The 22645-nt window shown below is 43.2% G+C and overlaps 1 protein-coding gene across 1 annotated transcript in view; it reads right to left on the bottom strand.

Annotated features, from left to right (window-relative positions):
* CPD (carboxypeptidase D) overlaps window positions 1–22645 on the bottom strand; it is a gene marked incomplete in the record, with an annotated part of 1229184 nt that overhangs the window by 168125 nt on the left and 1038414 nt on the right. Inside the window, 1 exon segment of the mRNA XM_044054477.1 lies at window positions 2140–2235. Coding sequence (XP_043910412.1) covers window positions 2140–2235 — 96 coding nt within the window.

Raw genomic sequence — 22645 nt, 5'->3', positions numbered from 1 at the left:
CCCCTCCTTTACTTGAAACTAGAAGTGAGGTTTACCCACTTTCTGGAAATTGTGAAGCCCAGTCTAATTTCCCCTTCAGATTCCTATAACTCATTTTCAGTAGTCTCTAGGTGAAGAAACAGTTCTTTGACAAACACTCTCAGATATTAAATCTCAAAGGCTCAGTCTATGATGATCAAACTTCTAGACCACCTGGATGTCAAGATGACTTAACTAGGCTTCTTTTTAAAAACCTATATCACTTTCAGCTCCGGAGGGCAATTGTTTCTGCTGCTCCCCCTACTTCCAATTTATCTACATTTTGATAAACTTGACTGGACATTGTTATGGAGATGTTTATCAACAAACTAGGCAAAACTTTCAGGCAGATGTCTTTGACATCTGATTGCATGAGGATCAGTCAACCAAGGGTCAGTCATCAGTCCTCTGAAGTATGACATCCTTTTCTTTAAAGACTACAAGGGAATAATTCAAAACATATTTTATGTAGACATCTTTCATGATTAAATCTAAACTCAACTTCTGTAAACTTTTCTACAATAAAATATACTCTCACTCTACATTATCCTCAAATTCAGAATAAAAAAAACATTTTGCATAATGTAACAATCTTTTTGTGGCACACAGAGATAAAAAGCCCTACTACGAATTAGACAATCTAAGTTTGAGTGGTGGGGCTTGACGACTGGAAGAGCCAGAGAGGAAAGGATGGGAAATGAGCAACAGCAGCTTACTTATCCTGGGGACAGGCTGTAACCTTTCCCAAGCAGTATTTCTGCTGCTCTGGTCCTAAGGGTGGAGGCTCAGAGCATGGAAAACAAGTGCTGGTATTAGAAGTAACGTGATGTAGCTCCCCAAGTGTGGCTGTGTATAAAAAAGGGGCACTGGTAATCCCTGAAGTGATGATGTGCTTGCCTCCACCATGGGAAGGATTACACCTTATCAGGACACTCCCACTGCTCACATCTTAGATGATGTGCAGCATCTGCGTGGAGGGGGGGGGGCATACACCATGTAGTTCCTTGCTCATGGACAAGCAAGACAGACTGCCATAAGGCACTGGTCTGGGGGAAACACCAAGCCTATCTTGGCAGGGGACGAAGTTAGTATCCCCTCCAGACAACGGTGTGGAAGGCAAAGACACAAAGAGCCCTCATGGCTGCCTGGGAGATGGTTTCCTTTGATTGTCTCAACATATTTTACTGGGGGATGAAAAAAACTATCATGATGGAAAGGCTTGATGGTCATCAGGCACAGGGGCAAAAAGTACCAAGAAAAGAAAAAAAAAGACAAAAGATGATTGTGTATAATGTAACCAAATTTCCTTATTAACTATGTATGATACTGACAGTGGTACTAGATACTTTCCTTAGCTTCTCTTCAAAAATAACATTTCATTCAGAGAAACCATTAATTTCAAGGAAGATCATTTTAAGTGGCCCTCAGAGAAGCTGCCACCCCCTAAAACAAGATGTATTTAGTTTTTGAAGAAATAACAGTCAAAGCCTCTAGCAATTTTATCACTCGAGTTGTTGAAAAGATATTTCTGAAGTGGTAACCATAGCCTTGTTGATTAGCCAATAGCCTTCAAAGAAATTGAAGTGTTCATATACAACCCTGGAGATACAGAGCTGCTTGTTAAGAAATCCAGTGGGAAGACCATGTTACAACAGACAAACATTATTCCAACTCTAAGAACTACTTGCAAACAAGGACAGTACAGTGTTAGGTCTGAGGAAAAGGTTTACACCTCTGTCACACAAGGAAAAAGAGCAATAAATCACTGGACCAATATATCACATTACCCAACAGACTCCCTTAAAAAGTGGATACTATTAGACACAGTTAAATATGGACATCAAATCTTTAATGCATACTTCAACAGAAACTGCTGCTGCTTCTTCAGTTAACGATTTTGCACAGTTAAGGATTCGGCCCTTTACAGAGGCTGTTAAATAAAACTCATTTACTAAAATGCTCATGTAAGAAGGGAAACGACTTATGATTTTGCTGTAAACAGACTATTCATATTTTGTGGCTGCAATGATGGACCATTTAGTAAGTTCTGTAATTAACAAATTCAGGATAATAGTCAACAAATACACAACAACAACAACACAAAATTATGTCTGTTCCCACCTGAACCATTAGGACATCCTGGACGACCCAAGTGCATTGTGGGATGATTGTTTGCATAAACAGATGCCAGATATTTTAACGTTTCTTCATTTTCCACTGCAAAGAAAATGTGTATATTAGATAACAGCCACAATGTTTTTTTTTTTTCAGAAGAATATAAAGCATCTACTTACTAGTACTTTTTAGCAACATCAAAAATGGACACCTGTCCATTTTTCTTTAATACTTACCTCCATTTCACAGCAGACTGCTATTATTTACATATATTTTACAGAAACTACCCCCGTGTGTTGTGCTTTGTCCTGGTTAAATTACTGAAGAATAGTAAGTTAAGAGGTGAATACAACTTCCCAAAGAGGATCAGAGCACTGTTTTATTGCAAGAATCCAAATTATATTGTGGAATGACAGCATGCAACAATCTGCAGTTTTTGACTCTGCTCAAAGACATACATTGTACATCATAACTGATGCACATTTACATGATGGGAGCCCTGAATTTCAGCATTTTTACTTTGTAAATGATTATTTGCCATCAACCTGCACACATACCTGCAACTACCTGGGTAACATTCTAAAGTAAATGTCAATCTACTTTTGACTTGAGGAGAAAAGCATCTTGTGTGATTCTCGGCATTTATGCCATTACTAGCTCTGCAGCAACAACCATATACATATATGCACCTAGTCTTTTGTTTTTTAAATGTGGTGGCACTGCTACTAAGAAGTCAACAACATGACTGACAGTTACTTATTTGTGAAAATTCTCTGCCCAAGTGAATAGTTTCACTTGCATGTGACAACAGGAGTTGTTGCAGAAAGACAAAACCTAATCCTTGTCATTCTGACTACTGATCCTCAGAAACCAATGGCTTCTCATGTGCAAAAAAACTAAAGTTATGTACTCCCCATAACTATAGAGCCATGCTGTCTTGTTTTTGTCCAGTTCAACCTTTGGGTTATTAGATCGGATCTGATTTTGGCACCTTTTAGACACTGTGGATCCAGGGCCCTGACTGCTCACCTACCCATAAATTCCCCTTCATTTCCCCCAAATTACCTCAAGATAGAATTTTGCCTGCTCATAACCAGAAAAGTTATTTCACTATCAAAACAATACTGACAGCCATTAACATGGACAAGGAATGGTCATAAGGTGGGTGAGTTATCTGAGGGTGTAGAAAGACAAGGTTCCCAGAGTGGTCTATCTAATCAAAGAGGAGGACCAAGTAACAATCTTGAAAGGGGGACGGAGGCAGGAATATTGATCCAAATGAAAACAAAGCAACACAGATCTACTGTTATGGTGAGTACATAACTTTCATATCTGATGTTGTCTTTTTTTCATCCGGTTCAACATTTGGGACAGATTCTCAAGTTAACAAACACTTGGGAGGCATTAAGGAAAGATATTCCTGAGAATGTTGATGCCAGAAGATATACAGGATCTGGACTGTATATCCAGTGTATAATGAGAAACAATGGTGTTATAAGTATCACAAGGTGTTACTTCACAAATCTCATCAACAGTACTTTGTGCTATAGCCATTGCTGAATTAATTTTTCGTTTCTTGTGTAAGGCCAGTCCCAGCTTGTCACAGACAAAGATTATACAATCAGAAAGCCACCTAGAGAGTGTGTGAGACCTTATACACTGTGGCCAGACTTAACTGGAAAAGGCAACAGAGTTTATCAGATTTACGAATATCTTTGGTTTTGTGCAGATAAAATTTGAGCAGTCTGTGAACATCTAGTAAATGTAAAGCATACTCTCCTTTAACAGAACATTTTGGAAAGAAGATTGGTAAATTTATAGACTGGTTCAGGTTCCCTTTGGATGCCACCTTGGGGAAGAAGGTTGGACTGGCTCTCAGATACTCTGTCCTTATGGAAAATGATATAAGGAGGTTTACAGAACATTGCTTGCAGTTCTGAAATCCTTTTTTGCAGAAGTAACTGCCACCAGAAAAAGTTTTCCACAAGATGAATTTTAGATCCTCCATGGTTGCTGGTTCAAAGAAGGGCCTAGTTAAGGTATGTAAGATGATAGTTATGTCTCATGAAGTTTAACTGTGGACTACACCATTCCTAGCTGACGGACCCTGTGGAGGGATTAGGGCAAAATAACTGTTGTGCTTGTGGTTTAGGTATGAAGCAAAAAGATCACAGCAAAGTTGGCCCCAGGGGCCCAAGATTTGAGTTGCCACTGCCTGATTGAGAACCACTAATGAGGCAGAAGAATGGACCTGCTCTGCTCGTCTGCTAAAACACTGGAAGTACCCCAGGATATATGTACTATGAGAAAAGTGGCAGGAAGATGTAATCCACTGCCACACTCTCATGGATTTCAGCAAAGTGAATATGAACAGGTTCTCCCTTGCTTGATATACCAGACTACTGCCACATCATCAGTCTGTATGTAAATCACACCCTCAGGGACAGAGTTCTGAAAAGCCTGCAATGTTGGGAGTACTGCTCTCATCACCAAGACACAAATGTAAAAACTGGCCTTTGTGTGGCCCAAGAACCTTGGAATGTCTTCCCTTTGAACCCCCCCCCCCCCACTGCAGGAGGGAAGATACCCTGGTTACTGTAGCCACTGGTGGAGACAGGACAAATGGTCAACTCTGCATGACAAACAAGGAGGTCAACCACCACCTGACTGCAGTTGGTGTTAAGACATATTTGACCATGTAGAGGATGCAATAGTTGGGACCACTGTACTACAAAGTTCCACTGAAGAACTCTCATGCAGTATCTGGCTAGGTGAACTAAGACTATAACTGAAGCTATTAACCCTATCAGCCGAAGGATGAGTCTGCCAGGAGGAGAGGGATGCTGAAGAACTAGAACAGCTACTCAACACAGGGATGGAACTATGGACACTGGGAGTTTGGCTATTTGAGCAATCATACTAAGGTGGCATCCAATGAACTTTATCTGTTGTGTAGAATTCAGCTGACACTGTGTAATAAACTAATTCCCAATTTCTGAGCAAGAAGTCCTGCTGCTGTACCAGAAGATTCCTGGTTGGAGCAGTGAGGAGCCAATCTTCTAGATATGGGAACACCTGCAACCCTAGCAGCCTGATAAATTTTGCCACCACTGTTATGACTTTGATGAACAGCTATGGTAAGACCAAAGGGTAGTCCACTGAACTGGAAATGATTGGCTCTCAGCCAAAATTTGAGAAATCTCCTGTAATGCCTGGATGTGATAGTAGGCATCCTGGAGATCTATAGAGCACATCCAGTCATCCTTCCTCGACAGAGGTATAACGGACTGCACAGTGACCATCTAGAATTTCGTCTGTTTTACAAACTGATTTAGATGGCTATGGTTCAAAATCAGCCTGAGCTCCAGTTGTTTTTCCAAATCCTAACCAGTCTGAGGGGACCAGCTGGATGACTTCTTCCAGCAGCCTGGATACTTCTGCTCTTGGGATTCCACCTGACTGGGTGGTACATCAGGAATCTTTTTCCTTTTCCGAGGAAGAAAAGCAAATTGAATAATGAAGCCTTTGTTTATTATTCTCACTGTGTGTTTTGTGTGATGGCCCGCCAGGCTTGAGGCCTCACAGATAAGCTCCTCCTGACTCCCTCCAGCATGTGACAGTCGGGCAATCCTTCTGAAGCACTGAAAGGATTTCTCAGTGGAAGGACAGTGAAATCCTGGACTCAGTGGCCAGCCTCTGCCTCCAGGGCAAAGTCCGTTGAAGTTCCCCTCCCTGCCTCCCTTCTGGGAGGGTTTGTTTCCAGGAGAGCCTTGGTGAAAAATCCTAAGATTTTCTGAACTACATCATCTTTCCCCTCCTTGGTTCCTAGAAAATGTCTTCTGCAGGGTGGAGAAGTGGACTCCAATGGCAGACCAGGTTTTGCTATCTTGCTCATTCCTGGTGTCTCAACCTTTGGTCTGAAAAGTGTCAAGCCATGAAAAGGGATGTTAAGGAAGGATGTCTTGAAGCCTTCCACAAAGTCACAAAATAGCATTCAGGTGTACTGTCAGATGGCTATGCTGGTGCCTGCAGCTCTTGCTTTACCATCAGCTGCATTTGAAAGCAGATAAATGGATACATTGGACATCAACTGTATGGTAGACAACTGGGACTCTGTCCTTGGGGCAACTAAGTTTTCATCTGGTTTCTTAGGAATTGGCTCTACCAAATCAGGACCCTTCCAAGCTCGCTGAGCTACCAAGTCTATGAGGGCATCAGTGGGTGGCACCACCCACAAAGTCGAAGAGCCAGCCCCTAAACCCTGCAGGAACACAGTCTCCTTTGGGGAGGGTGCATCAGTGGACCAACACCCTCGCTGTTTCGTCAACTCCAGAACGTCACCAAAGGTGACGTCTTCCAGGAGACTGTTGGGACTTTTCTGTGTCTTCAGTGACTGAGTCCAGGGAGGAGTCCAAATGTCTCCTGCTACATCTGCCTCCTAGGATCCTGTCTCATGTGGGCTTCCAAAGAAGGGTCAGAATCAGATGGGGAACTCACATGGTGAGTACCCCCCCCCCCCCAAGACTGAATGAGGTTGACGGTCCCAGCTGATATGGATGGGTGTTGTCAGAAGCAGTATTCATCAAGGGTTGGGACACAGAACAGCGTTGGAGAGATAACAATTCTCTTGGCCTTGGATGAACCCTTTCAAATGCTTTGAAGACTGAGGGCACAATTAGAGCCAAAGAACCACTCTTCTGATCTAAAGGAGAGCTAGAAGGAATATCCCCTGCTCCAATCTGCCCCTGCTACAAGGCTGCCAAGCTATCATGGGCTGAAGCTCCAAGGGGAGCAGAAGGATCTGATAACTACAGAGTTGACGTGAACCCCACCCCCCCCAGTTCCGGCACATAGGCTTCTGCTCCAAGACAGTACAGGACACTGATGGAGATTACGCAGATAGGACTGCCTGCAGGAGCAACCAATGGACTTTCTATTCACATTTATACACAAACAGTAGTTGCATTTCTTGTTTTTTTTTTTTTTTTTTTTTTTAACAGTCTAATGATTTTAAAGATGGAAGCTACTAAATAGAAAGCCCATGTTCAGCTTTGTTGATTGTACAAGCAGCAGTTATGTAAAATAAAAATGTTATTTTAGTGAGAAGTTGGGATTACTCTGTTCAAGTACAGTATTTGGAGAGTATCGTACGGTGAACTCAAAGTCTTAACCTTGTGATGTACATGTGCAGGACCAGGACTGGTTAAGATGCTGTTTAAGCAGTAGTTTAAAATTACGGAATTTGTTGGATAGTTTCATTTATGTGAGGATACTAAAACTAAACTTTTTCTTTTTTTTGAATCAGGGAAGGATATAAAAGAAAGGGAAGGGAAAACCCTACAGAAAAATAAATTGTATAAACAATGTTGTTGCAGAAAAATACAGACATAATCAAACTTAGCTTTAGTCAGACCATTGAAAGCACCTTTTTCTAATCAGGCGGCAAATAAGATTTGAGGTAATTAGGGGAGATTGAGGGAATTACTGGTAGCAGAGGAGTCAGAGCCCTGGACCCACAGCTTCTAAAAAGTGCCAAAATCATATCTGATAAAAGGTTGAACTGGATGAAAAGACATCATAGGTTCATAGGTTCATACTAGGCTATCTGCCCAAGGGCATTTATAAGCCTAGCCCAGAGTTTTGTGGCTTTCGCCACCCCTTTAGTTTGAAGGAAACTATGCCCATTATTTTGCTGTGCCTCTGTCAAGCAGTGACACTGAGGTAATCCCTGGGGTATATCTGCGATCTCCCATCCATTGGTCAAGCTTTCTCTTAAACAAGGCCAGCGAGGTGCTCTGCCTCACATGTACCGGGATTTTGTTCCACAGCATAGGGAGTCTCTGGGTGATGAATCTGTCTCTCCAGCACGTCCTATTAATAAACGTGTCAAGGTTTACGTCTCCCGCCCTTGTAGTTCTGAGGGATCTAGATTTTTTGAGGTGAAGCATGTTCATCAAATCTGGGTTTGACATGGTCTTGTATGTCAGGCACAGGTCACCTCTGAGCGAGCGGTAAGCGACTGAATAGAGCTGGAGTTCTTTCAGTCGGGCAGCATAAGACATATTTTTGAGACCCTTTATCCTTTTGGTGAGGAACTTTTGGGGCCTTTCCAGCTGCTGCAGGTGTCGGGTCAGATACATTCCGAATGGGGCATTGTACTCAATCATTGGTCTGATGAGTGATGAGTACAGGGGGACGATTACCTCCCTTGATCTAGCTGTGAATCCCTTCATGATCAGGTGGGCAATGTAGAAGGTCTTCCTAACTACTTTAGCAATGTGAGTGTCAAACGAAAGGTTACTGTCAACCTGGGTCCCCAGATCCCTGATAACCTCTTCTGTGCTCAGTGGACTGCCACCTATATGGTAGCTAGGGGTAACCTTGTTTTTCCCCGAAGGGTATGACTATGCATTTCTTGGCGTTTAACTTTAGGCCATGGCTCTGGCACCAGTTATCCGTTTCTGTGAGACCCTTCTGAAGGATATCTGTGTCAGATGTGTTCTCAACTATGGCGCCCAGTTTGCAGTCATCTGCAAACTTTGTCAGCCATAACCCTCCTATGTTTGCTTGTACTTCAGAAAAGTAGATGCCGAACAAGAGTGGGCCCAGGATTGAGCCCTGTGGGACACCACTTGTGACAGGCTTTGAGTCTGACATGGCACCAGCAACTCTGACCCTGTGGGTTCTGTCACTTAGCCAGTTTGCAACCCATCTTGTGATGTATGTGTTTACATTTAAGCTGATGAGTTTTTCAATGATACCTGAGTGGGGTATTGTGTCGAAAGCCTTTGCCAGGTCGAGGTAGGCTGTATGGACTGCCTTTCCCTCATCAATGGCCTTGGTGACCGTTTTGAAAAAGTCAACCAAGTTTAAAAGGCATGATCTGCCTTTGACAAAGCCAAACTGGGTTGGATCCAAAGTCTGCAAGTTCCCTATGTCAGCTTAGAGGATTATTTATTTATTTATTTTATTTTATTTTACATTTGTTAACCGGGAGAGTCCGACTGGATACATGTCCATTTTCAGCGGAGGCCCGGGGAGAAAAGCTCCAAGTACATAACAGACATATGAACATTGTTAATGCAGAAAAAAGGAAGATAGCTGAGTTCTAAATACAATATAAAGATACATCACATCTTGGGAAAAAAAAAAAACAGCAGCAGCATATAAAAAAAAATATAGGTCAGTTACAAAGGCGAGGCGCCCTGTTAAAAAGCGGTTAAGGATAGTGAGGTAAGAGAAGGGTAAATGATAGTGGTTAATCAGGTTTGGAACAGGGACATTGCCAGAGAGTATTGAGATGGGGTTTAAGCTTTTTTTTGAATTATAGGAGTGAGGGTTCTGAGGTGAGCATGGTCGGTAGGGAGTTCCACATTTTACCTACAAAGTTTGAGAATAGAGAATCCCCAGCAGAATTATTGGCTTTGGTAGTTTGAGCTAAGATCTCATTGGAGGAGCATAAAGATTGCAGGTTAATATAGGGGTGAATGATGTTTTTCAGAGCTGGTGTTTTCTCTGGGTGATACAGTATCTGGTGAGCCATTTTGAGTTGGTTGAAATGGAGTTGGCTGGAAAACTCTAACCACCATAGTTGCTTCAAGTTAGTGCAGTGGTGCGTTCTAAAGGTGGAATTTGTGGCAAATCTAGCTATGTGATTGTAACAAGAAGCAAGTTTGTTAAGGGTTGTCTTGTTTAGGTTTGTAAAGAGGGGAGGCATAGAAAAGAGTTGATAGTAGGTGTGTGCTGGCAATTGTAATTTTAGCATGAGGAGTGAGAAAGTGTTTTACTTTATAGAGAGAGCCAAGCATTTTATTGACGGTTTTGATGGTAAGATTGAAATGGGTGTCAAATTTAATGGAGTTATCAATGGTAACACCTAATAGCTTTGTGTGAGCTTCTGGTGATATAGTGATTCCATTGGAGGATGTAATAGAGAAGGTGGGGGGAAGAGTCTTGTTAGTGGGTGAAAAAGTAAGTAGTTTTGTTTTGTTGGGGTTGAGAACTAGTTGTCGACTTGAGAACCATTTTTCTATTAGGTTGAAGGTGTCTTGGGTTGAAGCAGTGAGGTCTGCCAGGTTGGAGGCAGTGCTGATGATAGTCGAATCATCTGCATATTGAATGCATGTGGCATGGGGGTGATTGTGGGCAGGTCATTAACAAAGATGGTGAAGAGAAGAGGGCCAAGAATAGATCCTTGGGGAACTCCAAGTGTAACAGGTAGGCATGTAGATAATTTGTCCTGCCACAGAACAGCCTGTTGCCTATTGGACAGGTAGGATTGGAACCATTTCAGCGTGGAATTGCTGAGTGATAGTTTTTTTAATGTATGGAGGAGTTGAATGTGGTTCACCATATCAAAGGCCTTGGAGAGGTGTAAGAAAAGAGCAGATGATAGTTTATTATTGTTTCTGAAGTTATTGATGGTATTAGAAAAGGATAGTAGGGCTGATGTGGTACTGTGATTTGGCCTGAAGCCATGTTGGGAGTTAGCTAGAATTTTATTTTTGGTGAGGTGTTCCATCAGTTAGCTAGAATTTTATTTTTGGTGAGGTGTTCCATCAGTTGTTTGTGGACACACTTTTCCATAATTTTGGCCAGGGGTGAGAGTATAGCTATAGGTCTGTAGTTGGTTAGCTCTGTCTGTTGGGTAGTCTGTAGTAGGATTAGTAGCAACTACCTGTAAAATTAAATGAATTTGGGGGAAGGGGAATGTGTGAAGTATTGAGAGAGCTCTTGCTCTGGAAACATCCAACTTGCAATGTTTAGTGAAGGTATGGACTGAAATCCAAGTAACAGCCTCAAGGATGGAACTGGTATCCAGTCCTTTGAAAAAAGCACCAGAGGAGACAACAGCTCTAGTAGAAGTGGCCTTTAAAGAAGTAGAAAGACATTTACTATGAAAGGAATAACGAAAAAAAAAATGCCTTAGAGATCCAGGAGGATATGGTTTGCTTAGAAACAACAAAAATGAAAGGCAACAAAGTTGCTCAGATATGAGAATAGCCTTAGTCTTCTATGCAAATCCAAGGTGTTAAGAACCTCCACACTAGCAGACTGCAGAAAAGGAAAAAAGGAAGGCAAATCAATACTGAATAAGACAGCTCATTAACCACATTGAGCATAAATGAAGGATTAGTTTGAACAGTCACCCTTGTCCCTATGAAAAACTGAGAAAGGAGGGACAGCCATAAGAGCCTGGAGTTCAGAGACTTTCAGCTGAAGTAAGGGCCAAAAGAACAGTCTTCCAAGTACAATGCTGCAAGGAAGCTGAAGTTGCAGGGTCAAATGGAGCCCAAGTCAATTTTTCAAGCCCGAAACTGAGGTACCAGGAAGGTGGAATACGCTTCCTGGGAAGTGCGATATGAAGGACACTTTTAAGAAATTGTTTGACTTCAAACCTAGAGGCAAGAGGAGGAGTCAAGGGCAGATAAGTAGAAATCATTGAAAGGTGAGCTTCAACCGAATACGCTAACCCAGCATGGAGCACTTCACACAAATGACAAAGAAAGTATGGTTGTGTAAAATCTTACGATAACTTTAGTGCCCTTCTCTTCTATATGCTGCTGTATCCATAACAGGAGGGGAGCCTGCCTCTTGTTGACTCACATGTTTGGCCATAATACCAATAAATGCTACTGCGAAGGTACATGCGATGGTCCACATCACTCAGCGTACGTCCACCATAAACAGTCAGGTATAAAGCGGACTTTGGCACGCACCTACCTTGGAAATTAATGCTACCGGGAACCAGCGACTACAGCGTGGGTACTCAGGAGTCAGGCAAGTGTCAGGAGGAAGGCAGGGTGGGAGACCACACAGCAGTATATAGAAGAGAAGGACACCTAAAGTTATGGTAAAATTTTACACAACTATACTATATTTTTCTATTCATATGCTGCTGTATCCATAACGTTCTGGTGAAGGCAATGACTGTGGCCAGACAATTTGTGAACACTCTTTGGGCTGTAGAGACCAAATGGCAAAGCAAAGAACTGAAAATGCGCAGAACCCACTGAAAAATGAAGAAATTTCCTGAAAAGTGACTGGACAGGAATGTGCAGGCAGGCATCTTTTATATCTAAGGACACCATGAAGACCTGAGGAAGGACCAGGGGAAGGAGAGCAAGGAGGGTCAGCATCCGGAAGATGGGGACCTTGAGAAATGTATTCAGGTGGGACAGATCAGGGATTGGTCTCCAAGGATCTTCTTTCCTGGGAACCACGAATATTCTGGAGTAGAATCTTTTTACTCTTAAATGTAGGGGTACCCGTTGAATTGTACTTTGTGAGAGGAGGGCCTGCAGGACTGGAGGAAAGAAAGCCTTTTGGTCTCGAGGGGGTTGAGGAATACCTTTGAAGGTTGGTCTGGAATCCCACACCATGAAATAACCTTGTTTTATGATTGAGAGGGCCCAAGATTCCTGGGTAATCTGTTTCCAAGCAGGAACGGATAGGGAGAAATGCAGGGAGAGAGGGGTAGCTTGGCTTAAGGCCTGGTAGTCAAAGATTACCAGGTTCGGCCTGAAAGGGCTGTTTCTGAACTGGAGTAGAGGGAGAAGAAATGGAAGGAGTCTGCTTCCTAGAATCTTTTCTCCTTTTGGAGGACAAATGTCTGGAAGGCCTTCTCACAAAGGTTGTTCTAGCTGGACAGTTTTTCTGAAAGTGTGGAACCGGGGACACAAAAATGTGCCTAAGGTCCTGAAGTTCTTTGCCCTTGACGCTGAATCAAATAAAGCCTTGTTATCCAAGGGTGTGTCCATTAACTTTGACTTAATGTCATCTGGCAAAGGCCGTAGCCTGAGCCAAGAGTATTTCCCGATGACCAATCCTGAAGCAGCAGCTCTTGCTGAAGTCTCCACTGCATCATACCTGCACTTTAGTGTGTCTAATGACTTGACTGCAGGAATTTGACAGGCTGGAAATCTTAGCTTTACTGGGGGAGTCGGGTAGCCAATTGCTTAATGGTGTTAGTGAGAAGGGCTAAATTGTATTTGGCCATATGAGTTTGACAGTTTACAGCTCTCACACCCAGGGTGGCAGAGGTATAGACTTTTTTGCCCAATCTTTCCACTACTCATACTTTCCTTATCTGAGGGAAATAAAGAAATGGAGGGCAGAAGCTTAGATGTTTTGCCTGCAACCACAGAAATAATTCGTGGATCAGCAGAAGGGGCCTTGAAGAGGAATTTGGCATCTTCAGGGACTTTATAAAATCTATCTGGGCGCTTTGGTGCAGGGGGTTGTGAATCTGGGGCTTTGGAAGCAGTCAGGAAGGCATCCTGGAATGCAGGATGTACTGGTGGAACTGGAGATGGGTTAGGGGGCTCCATTTGTAAGAGGTCATAATACCTCAAGTGCTTTAGAAACAAAGGCCTGACAAATTTCACAACTGGTGTGGTCATGGTTTTGCCTAGAAAGAATAAGCAGAGCTCGTGAGAGTCTATGTGGAATCTGCTTTCCACACAGACACTTGCCCTTTCTACCTGACATTATCCCACAACACCTAAACATGGACAGGCATGAAGTCACTTTCTAAGGGAGTGAAGACCAGAGATGGCAATCATGCAGGAGACAGAAAAATTCTGAGGTAGGTGTGCGATGATGTCAGCTTTATACCCAATGTCCGTTTATGGCAGACATACACTGAGTGATGTGGACAGTCTCATGTACCTTTGCAGTAGCATTTATTTGTTGTATAATGGCCGGACATACGAGTCAACCACAGGCAGACTCCCCCCATGTTACGGATACAGCAGCATATGAATAGAAGAAGGACATCCAGAGGGATACCCACTGAAAAGGGATCCTGGCTGGTTACATGAAAGGCACCAGAGACAAAATCTCTTCCATTTAGACAAATATGGTTTCCTGGCTTCCTGCAGAACCCCAAGCACATCCTCAGAAAAGAGGTGCCTAAAAGGGATCAAAACCATATCACTCACAGCATCAGTTGAAGAGTGGACAAGTGAGGATGGATCAGAGACCCCTTTGTCTTGTGTGAGAAGGTCCACCTTGTGAGGTAAATTGTGGTGATTGCCTCTGGCTAAGTGAAGAAGGGGGGGACCAATGCTGTTTAGGCTAAAAGGAAGTCACCAGCTAGATTTTGGGGAAGTCTTGCTTGATCTTGAGGGGAACCCTCAGAATCACACGAAGGGGAGAGAAGGTGTAGAGAAACATCTCCTTCCAAGGAAAAGATAGTGGGTCCACCTTCCAAGCCAGAAGGTTTGGGACTCTGCCACAGAAAAGAGGAAGTTGTCTGTTCAAAGGAGAGGCAAAAAGATCTACCTGTGCAGTACCCCACCGATGCCCAGTGCCTGCCACTATATTTTGCTCTGAAGGAATGTAGACAGCCTGGAGTGTCACTCGATACTGGACAGCTAGATCCCACACCTGAAGAGTAAGACAGCAAAGAAGGTATGACTGTGCCCCCCCCTGCTTGTTGAAATATCACATCAATGTGGTATTGCCTTTGGAGACTTTGAGAGGCCCAGGAAGAAAGAGGGAATGAAAAGCCTGAAGAGCTAAAAGGAAAGCTCTCATTTCCTTTATGTCAATGTGATCTGAATTCTGATGAGGAGGCCAGAGATCCTGGACCTTGAGGGAACCTAAGGAGGTTCCTTACATTGTCCGAGGCATCCAAAAAAGTTCCCAAGATGGGATCGGAGGTTGAAAAGAAGTCTTGGGTTGAGGGAAAGCTAATGAATCCACCACTGAAGCTCGAGTTTGAAGCATGGAAGGAAAGGAACTAGGAAATCCAGTGGATGACAGTGTTGAGAAGCCACACTGACTTGAGGAACCACTAGTTTTTTTCATATGGAGTCTTGCTAGAGACAACACAGGAATGGTGGAGGCAATGAATCCTTAACCCCTGAGAAAATCCCTGGCTGTGACTGAAGCCACAGAAGGAAGAGATTGACATGATCCTGAGAAGGAACTAGGACCAATTTCCATAAGTTTATAGCAGACCCCACGATTTGTAACAACCAACCACTAAACTGGAGGTGCTGAGGAAGGACCTCCTGGGGGCCAAAGCCTGAATGAGCAGGTCATCTAGGTAAGGAAAGATCTGAACCCCTCACATCCTGCAAACGACAATGACAGGAGTGCAGCATTTGGTGAATACCCTTGGGGCAGTGGAGACACCAAAGGGTAAACCAGAGAACTGAAAATGCAAGGAAGAAACAGAGAAACGTACACACATCCTGAAAAGGGGATGAATGGGGATGTGAAGATAGGCATCCTTGAGGTCCAAGGATACCAAGAAGGCCTAGGGAAAAAGAGGGAATAGGGTTTGAAGGGACAACATTCAAAAGGAAGAGATCTTTAGAAAGGGGTTGAGCTGAGAACGGTCCAAAATGGGTCTTCAGATGCCTTCCTTCCTGGGAACCAAAAGCATCCTGGAATAAAGCCCTTTGCCTTTCTGGGCAGGGGGCACAACTTGAATGGTGCCCTGAGCCGAAAGACCCTGAAGCAGTTCTGGAAAGAAAAGAAGCTCTTCTTGAAGGGGCTGAGAGATGCCCAGAAAAGAAAGAAAGGATTTCTACACCATGAAATAACCCCAGCAGATGGACAAAACCCAAGAGTCCAGATTGACCCTTAACCAATTGGGAAGGGACAGGGAAAGACATGGGGATAAGGGAACCTAGGCCTATGGAAAGGGGAAGCAAACTGTCAGATATAACTTGTTTTTGTCCTGAAAAGGCGGCTTCTGAAAAGTAGATGTCTGAATGGACTTAGCAGGGAGTACACACTTAGAACCCTTTTTAACCTTTGGAAGAGGGAGAGGCTGCCTGTGTATAAAAGCAGATTTGGATGGATAATTCTTCTGAAATGTAGAGATAGGAGGCCCAGAAATATGTTTCACTTCCATTAAGGCATTGCCTTTATCCTGGGAGGACTTAAAAAGTTCAGCAGCAGCAGAACCAAATAGGTTCTTATTATAAAGAGAAGCATCCAACAATTTAGCCTTTACATCATCAAGTGAGGGTTGAAGATGAAACCAAGAGTAATATCTCAAAACAGAACCACATGCAGCAGCCCTACAGGAAGCATCAGCTGCATCATGACTACACTTAAGAGTGGCGAGCCACTTGAGAGGTAGATCCCAGTAAAGAAAGGGTCAAGACCTTCCCTTCTGAATCAGGGAGGTCAGAGATTGCCTGAGAAGCTTGAGAAAGAATGGCTAAAACATACCTGGTCATGAGGGTCTGGTAATTAATAGCCTTAAAATCCAGGGTGGCAGCAGTATATATCTTTTTGTCTAGACATTTCATGGTTCTACCATCCTTATCTGAAGGAAGTAGTTTAGTGGATGGAAAACATTTACAAGGTCTGTCAGAAGGGACAGACCCTACAAAAGATCAGCAGGACATTTATACAAAAACTTATCAGGTACTTCATAAAATATGTCAGGTTTCTTAGGGGCTGGAGGTTGAGAATCAGAGGCAACACAGGCTGCAGAAAAGGTATCTAAGAGGGCGGCCAAGAATGGCGGTACAGCAGAGGGTTTGGGAGACTCCAGCTGCAGGAGTTCATAATACCTCTTTTGAATATCTGAAACCGGAGAACAGTCCCAAATTGCAATATTCCATCATATGAGAAATAGTGTCCCCAAAGAAGAGTTCTTCTAAGGGAGAGCCTGGACTAAAAGAATCTTCCTCTTCAGTTCCATAATCCAAGGAAGAAGGGATTTCAGAAGAAAATGCCACACACTTTTCCCAGAATCCAAATCCTTTTCAGAAGACTCCTACTCTCGGGGGCCTCTTAAGAAGAGTAGAAGACCAGGGACGAGGAGCAGGCACAGAAACTCCTTGAGGAGGATTCAAGGCCATTAAGGCATTAAATAACCCCTGGGTAAAATCCTGCCATTCACACTGGGGATATTTAACAGCAGGGGAAATATGCTTGTCTTTTTGTTTTTTCTTTTGAGGGACATCTGCTTGAAAAAACCAGGAGGTTTGGACCCTTGCCGACACTCAACCAACACAGAAAGAACCTCCTCCTGAAGTAGGATTTGTGGTATCTCTCTCGGTCCCTCAGATATGGTCAGCCAAGGCCCCCCCCCCAATGTTTGGAGTGGATGTTTCCAAAGCCTCAGAGAACATGTAGAAGTTTTTTTGGCCTTTTTTCTTGGCAGGTGGCTGACCTTCAGGACGGGAAGACACCATCATAACACCTTGCTCCAACATTTTAAAATGTTAGTTCTCTAGGTAAATCGATAAGGAAGAGACAACTATGTAGGGTCTTAAGGACAAATGCTTGGCATACAGAACACTATGTATGGCTATGAGAAGCACCCAAACAGAAAAGCTAATGACAATCTTTATGGGGAATCTGCCTCCCACACTGACATTTTTCCTTTTCTGGATGACATGTAAACACCCCAAAATAAAATTAAAAATAGATGAGAAGAAACCCTAATGGGTACTTATCTGAAACATGGCTTGATAACCAGCACAGAAGGAGCATTCAGTCTGATGATCAATGATGGCCTTCAGATTGGTGACAAAGTTGTTTTAAGGAACGTACATCCGTACGTCACCCGTATGCACTACACTTTGTGTGGGGAGCATAGGTGTGACATACATCAACTATGAATTCCTAAGGCTTTGGTATACTGGCCAGATGTTGGGCTATCATAGGTAGGTACTAGGCTATCTGCCCGAAAGCATTTATAAGCCTAGCCAGAATGTGTTGGTTTTCGCCACCCCCTTAGATTAGTTCCCTGTGCCTCTTGTCCAGCAGAGCCACTGAAGTGATCCCCGAGGTAAACTTTCTGTTTCTCATCCACTCGTCAATGTTTCTTCTGAACAGTGTTAGCGAGGAGGTCTGCCTAATGTCGATTGGAAACTTGTTCCAAAGCATGGAAAGTCTCTGGGACAGGAATCTATCCCTCCAGCACATCCTATTTATTGTTGTGGTGAGGTTTAGATCCGTAGAGCATGTGGCTCGAGGGGATAAGGTTTTCTTTAGGTGGAGCATGCCCATCAATTCTGGGTTGGACATGGCCTTGTATGTCAGGCAGAGATCACCTCTGAGTAGGCGGTATGCAACCGAGTACAGCTGGAGTTTCTTCAGTCGAGCTGCATAGGGCATCTGTTTGAGGCCAGTGATCCTCTTGATGAGGTACTTCTGTGGTCTTTCCAGCTGTTGCAGGTGTCTTGTAAGGTACATCCCAAATGGGGAGTTGTACACTATGATGGGTCTGATGAGTGATGAGTACAGGGGCACAATGACCTATTTTGATCTGGATGCGAACACTTTTGTGATTAGGCGGGCCACGTAGAAGGATTTTCTAACCACTTTGGCAATGTGATTATCAGAGGTGAGATTACTATCTACTTGGGTCCCCAGATCCCTTATTACGTCTTCCGGATTTAGGGGACTACCACCTGTGTGGTAGTTTGGGGCACTTTGTTTTTTCCAAAGGGGATGACTACGCACTTTTTGGCATTTAGCTTGAGGCCATGATTTTGACACCAGGTATCCGTCTCAGTGAGACCCTTTTGGAGGATGTCTGTGTCAGCAGGAGAGTCAATTATAGCTCCTAGTTTGCAGTTGTCTGCGAATTTGGTCAGCCATAGTCCTCCTGTGCTTGCCTGTACCTCCGAGAAGTTTATGCCGAAAAGGAGGGGTCGTAGGACTGAGCCCTGGAAAACGCCACTTGTAACCGGTTTAGAGTCGGACCTAGCTCTTGCAACTCTCAGCATGTGGGTTCTGTCCATGAGCCAGTTGGCAACCCATCTTGTGACGTAGGGGTGTATGTTCAGCTGGTGAGCTTGTCTATAACAGCAGAATGGGGAATGGTGTTGAAGGGCCTTAGCGAGGTCTAGGTAGGCTGTGTGTACCACCTTTCCCTTGTCTATAGCCTTGTTTTAACCTGAGTGTCTGTGATTTCAGGGACTCTACATTCTTCTGGTATGGTTATGGGCCCTTTTGGGGGTGAGAGGAGGGTGAAGTTTGCACTGAACCTGTCTGCCAGGATGTTGGCGATATCAGTCAGTTCAGTGTATTTTGTGCCATTCTGCACCAACTCCGAGCAGATCTGAGCATTGCCACTTAGATTCTTGAGATAGCTAAAGAATGCCTTGTGGTTATCTTTGGAGTCCTTGGCAATTTTTTTTCAAAGCTCGCCTTGGATGATTTTATGAGGGATCGTAGTTTCTTGCTGATACTGATCAGGGATGTCTTCCCTTCTTGGGATTTTACTCTTTTCTGTACTAGTTTCCTCCTTCTATTGTATAGCTTTGTTTATGGCAGGAGTCCAAAAGACTGGTTTCCTTTTCTTGGAGGAGTGAGTCTTGGTTTTGCTTGGGATGGCATGATCCATGCATTCTTGTAGGTGCCCGTAGAATGTATTAGCAAAGGATTTTGCAGCTTGGACAGTGTTATCCTTCAGCATGGGGGCTTTACTTTCCACCTCGGTCTTAAGTAACATGAAGTTTGCTTTTGAAAAATTTTTCACAGTGGTTTTCTTGTCCGGGGGTGGGGGCGGAATGTGGATATCCAAAGTGATTTGTTTATGGTCACATCTAACCAGCGAGGGGTTGACCTCCAGTGTGGAACACCGGTCGCCCATGTTGGTGATAACCAGGTCCAATATCTTGTCACCTCTGGTGGGAGTGTTGACCAGTTGAACCAGGTCATTTGGGTTTATAAATTCTAGGAAATGTTGAGCAAGGGAGTTAGTACTTGAGTAGTTCTCCCAGTTAATTTTTGGGGGTAAGTGAACTCACCCAATATTAGGGTGTTCGGTAGGACCTTTATGTTTATCAGTGTTTCCAGAAATGTGGAATGGGGGTCCTGGGACATGGTGGGTGATCTGTAGGAAGCTACAATTTGAATTGCAGTTTTGTCCATTGTTAGTTGCACGTGGATGATCTCTGAAGCATACTTGGAAGGAGATCCCCTATGTAAAGAATAATGCAACAGTAATATGGAAAGATATACACTGACCCTGAATGGGTGCTGATTACGTTGCTCGCACCAACTACAAACCCTTTCCATCTCCCAATATATGATTTTCTAGTAGCAAGTTTTCTTACCTCTATTAGTACCTAATAGTTCCCCAAAAGGTTTTAAGACCCTTTCATCCAGACAAAGTTGTTTGGGGTTGGGACGTATAAAACACTCCTGTTCTTGTGCGAGTAGATCCAGTCTTTGAGGAAGCTTGTGGCAACTGCCCGTGGTTAATTCCAAAAGAAGGGAGAACCACTGTTGCCTGGGCCAGAAGAGACTCACAACAATAATCTTAGGGGATTCTTTCTGAATCTTCAGAAGTACCCTTGATATCACTGCAAAGATATACATGAACATTACTGTCTAAGGAAAGGGAAAGGCATCGGTCCTCCTGGCCTTCTTGCATGGAGTCCTGGTGCAGAATTCTGCTGGATGATTGTTCAGACAGGAAGCAAAAAGTTCCACTGGAGGAACTCCCCACAAATGGATCAAATCTTGGAAGACCTCCTCAATCTAATTTCCATTTGTGAGAATTGGCCTTTGTCATACTCAGCTCGTCTTCCATACAATTTTGCTCTGAAGGAATGCAGGAAGCTTGTAGACAGACTGTACTGTAAAGCTATATCCCAAGCTAACATGGCTAGTCTGTATAGGGGTATTATCCATAACAACTTAAAGTGGACAGCGGTACCAAAGGTGATTCAGACAGTTAAGTGTATTGATAAGGGAAAGTATCTTTTTTTATACTTATGTGCTTGTGTCTCTGTATTAGTTGCCCCAGACACCTTGCACTTTTATCCTCCTTGAAACCGTTTCCCAAGCAAAGTCTGAAGCATCTGTAGTGACTGACTGCTCTAGAGCAAGACAGGAGAAGGGGAGACCTGGATTGGGGGATATCTGAAGACACCAAGTGATTTCTCTTCTCACTAATCCTGTAACTGTAATATGAAAAGATAATGGGTGATGGTTGTAGGACCAAAGAGACTTCAGATACCGTTGTATCTTTCTCATGTGGAGTCTTGTTAGTAGTATAATGAGAATCAGAGGTCGTGACACGGAGAATCCCGAAGTATTCACTCGCACTGACAGAAGTCTGAGTGGAAAACCCTTGGAATAGATCTAAATACAGATCTATTTTTCCTTTGGAAGAAAAGCTCTTGTACTGAGGTATCTACAAGACAGCCCAGGAATACAATCCTGTGTGAAGGAGTCAAAAAGACTTTAGAATGTTCTCTTGGAATCCCAGCCTGCAGTGGAGATCTTCACCCAAGTGAGAGATTCCTGACACTTTGAAAAGGACTCCGCAAAGATAAGGAAGTGGTGTAAATATGGAAAAATGTGGAGAGCCTGTAGCCTGCAATAAGCTACAACTAAAGCTAGACACTTTTGTAAATGCTCTTTGTGCATCGAATAGCCCAAAAATTAAGGCAGGGGACAGAGAATGTTTTACAGACACACATAACCTTAAGAAAACTTCTGAAGTCTTGATGGATAGGAACGTAATAAACATCTTTTAAATACAAGGTTACCTGAAAAAAAAATCGAATGAAGAAGGGATAACAGGTTGTGATGTGAAAGCATTTTGTTTGTTGGGAATTATCACATATTGGTTTAGGAAAGAAAGGTTCACAACTGGTCTTCATGCATCTTTTTTTCATTCTTTGACACGAGAAACATTCTTGAATAAAAACTTCTTCCCAACTGGGAAAAAATAACGGTTTCTATTACCCCCTGAAAAAGGATGTGCTGTTAAGCAGGAAGGAACTGAGGGGTTTGATCTGGTGGATTGGAAATAATTCCCTGGAGAGAAATTATTTCTTCCCACTGCTATCTGTAACCCTGCTGAATCGGTCTCAAAACCAATTTGTCTGAAAATATGTTGCTAAGAGAGAGACAGAAATGGATATTCAGACTTTCTTGATGGATTAAGGGACTGCCAGGGTGAGGGTGGCAGGGTTGCAAGGTCCCTTGCATAGCCCTAACCTGTATGACTGTCCTTTGTCAAAGGATGTTCAAATTCCACACTGCAAAAAAGACTGAATATCTCAGAACCGCAAGTCTAAAATATGTCTGAATTCCATACTATTGCCGTAGCATTTGGCTACTTGGGTCGATTCCTGCCTAGGAATCAACAACCAACCTGCTTCAAAAGCTATGGCTCCCTCTCACCCCTTCCCTTTCGGCTGCTGATTGGCCAGTGCAAATCCAATGATCATCAGTCAGAACAAAGTGACTTCAGGAATTTCTTGTCTATAGAGGCAACCTCATCCTTCTAATCAGATATAAACACAAATTTATTTTTTACAATAATAAAATTTAAAAAAAAAAGTTTTGTATAGGAAAGAAAAGTGGGATGGCTGGAATGTGTGGCAACTGCAGCAGTGTAGAATCTGAATGTCTAATGTTATGGCAAGTTCTTAGACAACTGTAACATGTTCAGCATTCCCATTGTTACAGTAACACTTGGCTATTTTTGTTTGTTTCCAAAACTTGTCCAACCTGGGAGAAGGAAGGATAAGGGCTCTTAAGCCCCTGGAAAATGGTCTTTTGTAGA

The sequence above is a fragment of the Protopterus annectens genome, chromosome 13.part0 (assembly GCF_019279795.1).
Source record: "Protopterus annectens isolate FY-2018-M chromosome 13.part0, PAN1.0, whole genome shotgun sequence".
Lineage (NCBI taxonomy): Eukaryota > Metazoa > Chordata > Ceratodontiformes > Protopteridae > Protopterus > Protopterus annectens.
Note: the sequence above shows the minus strand (reverse complement) of the source record. Positions and strands in the feature narration are given on the sequence as shown.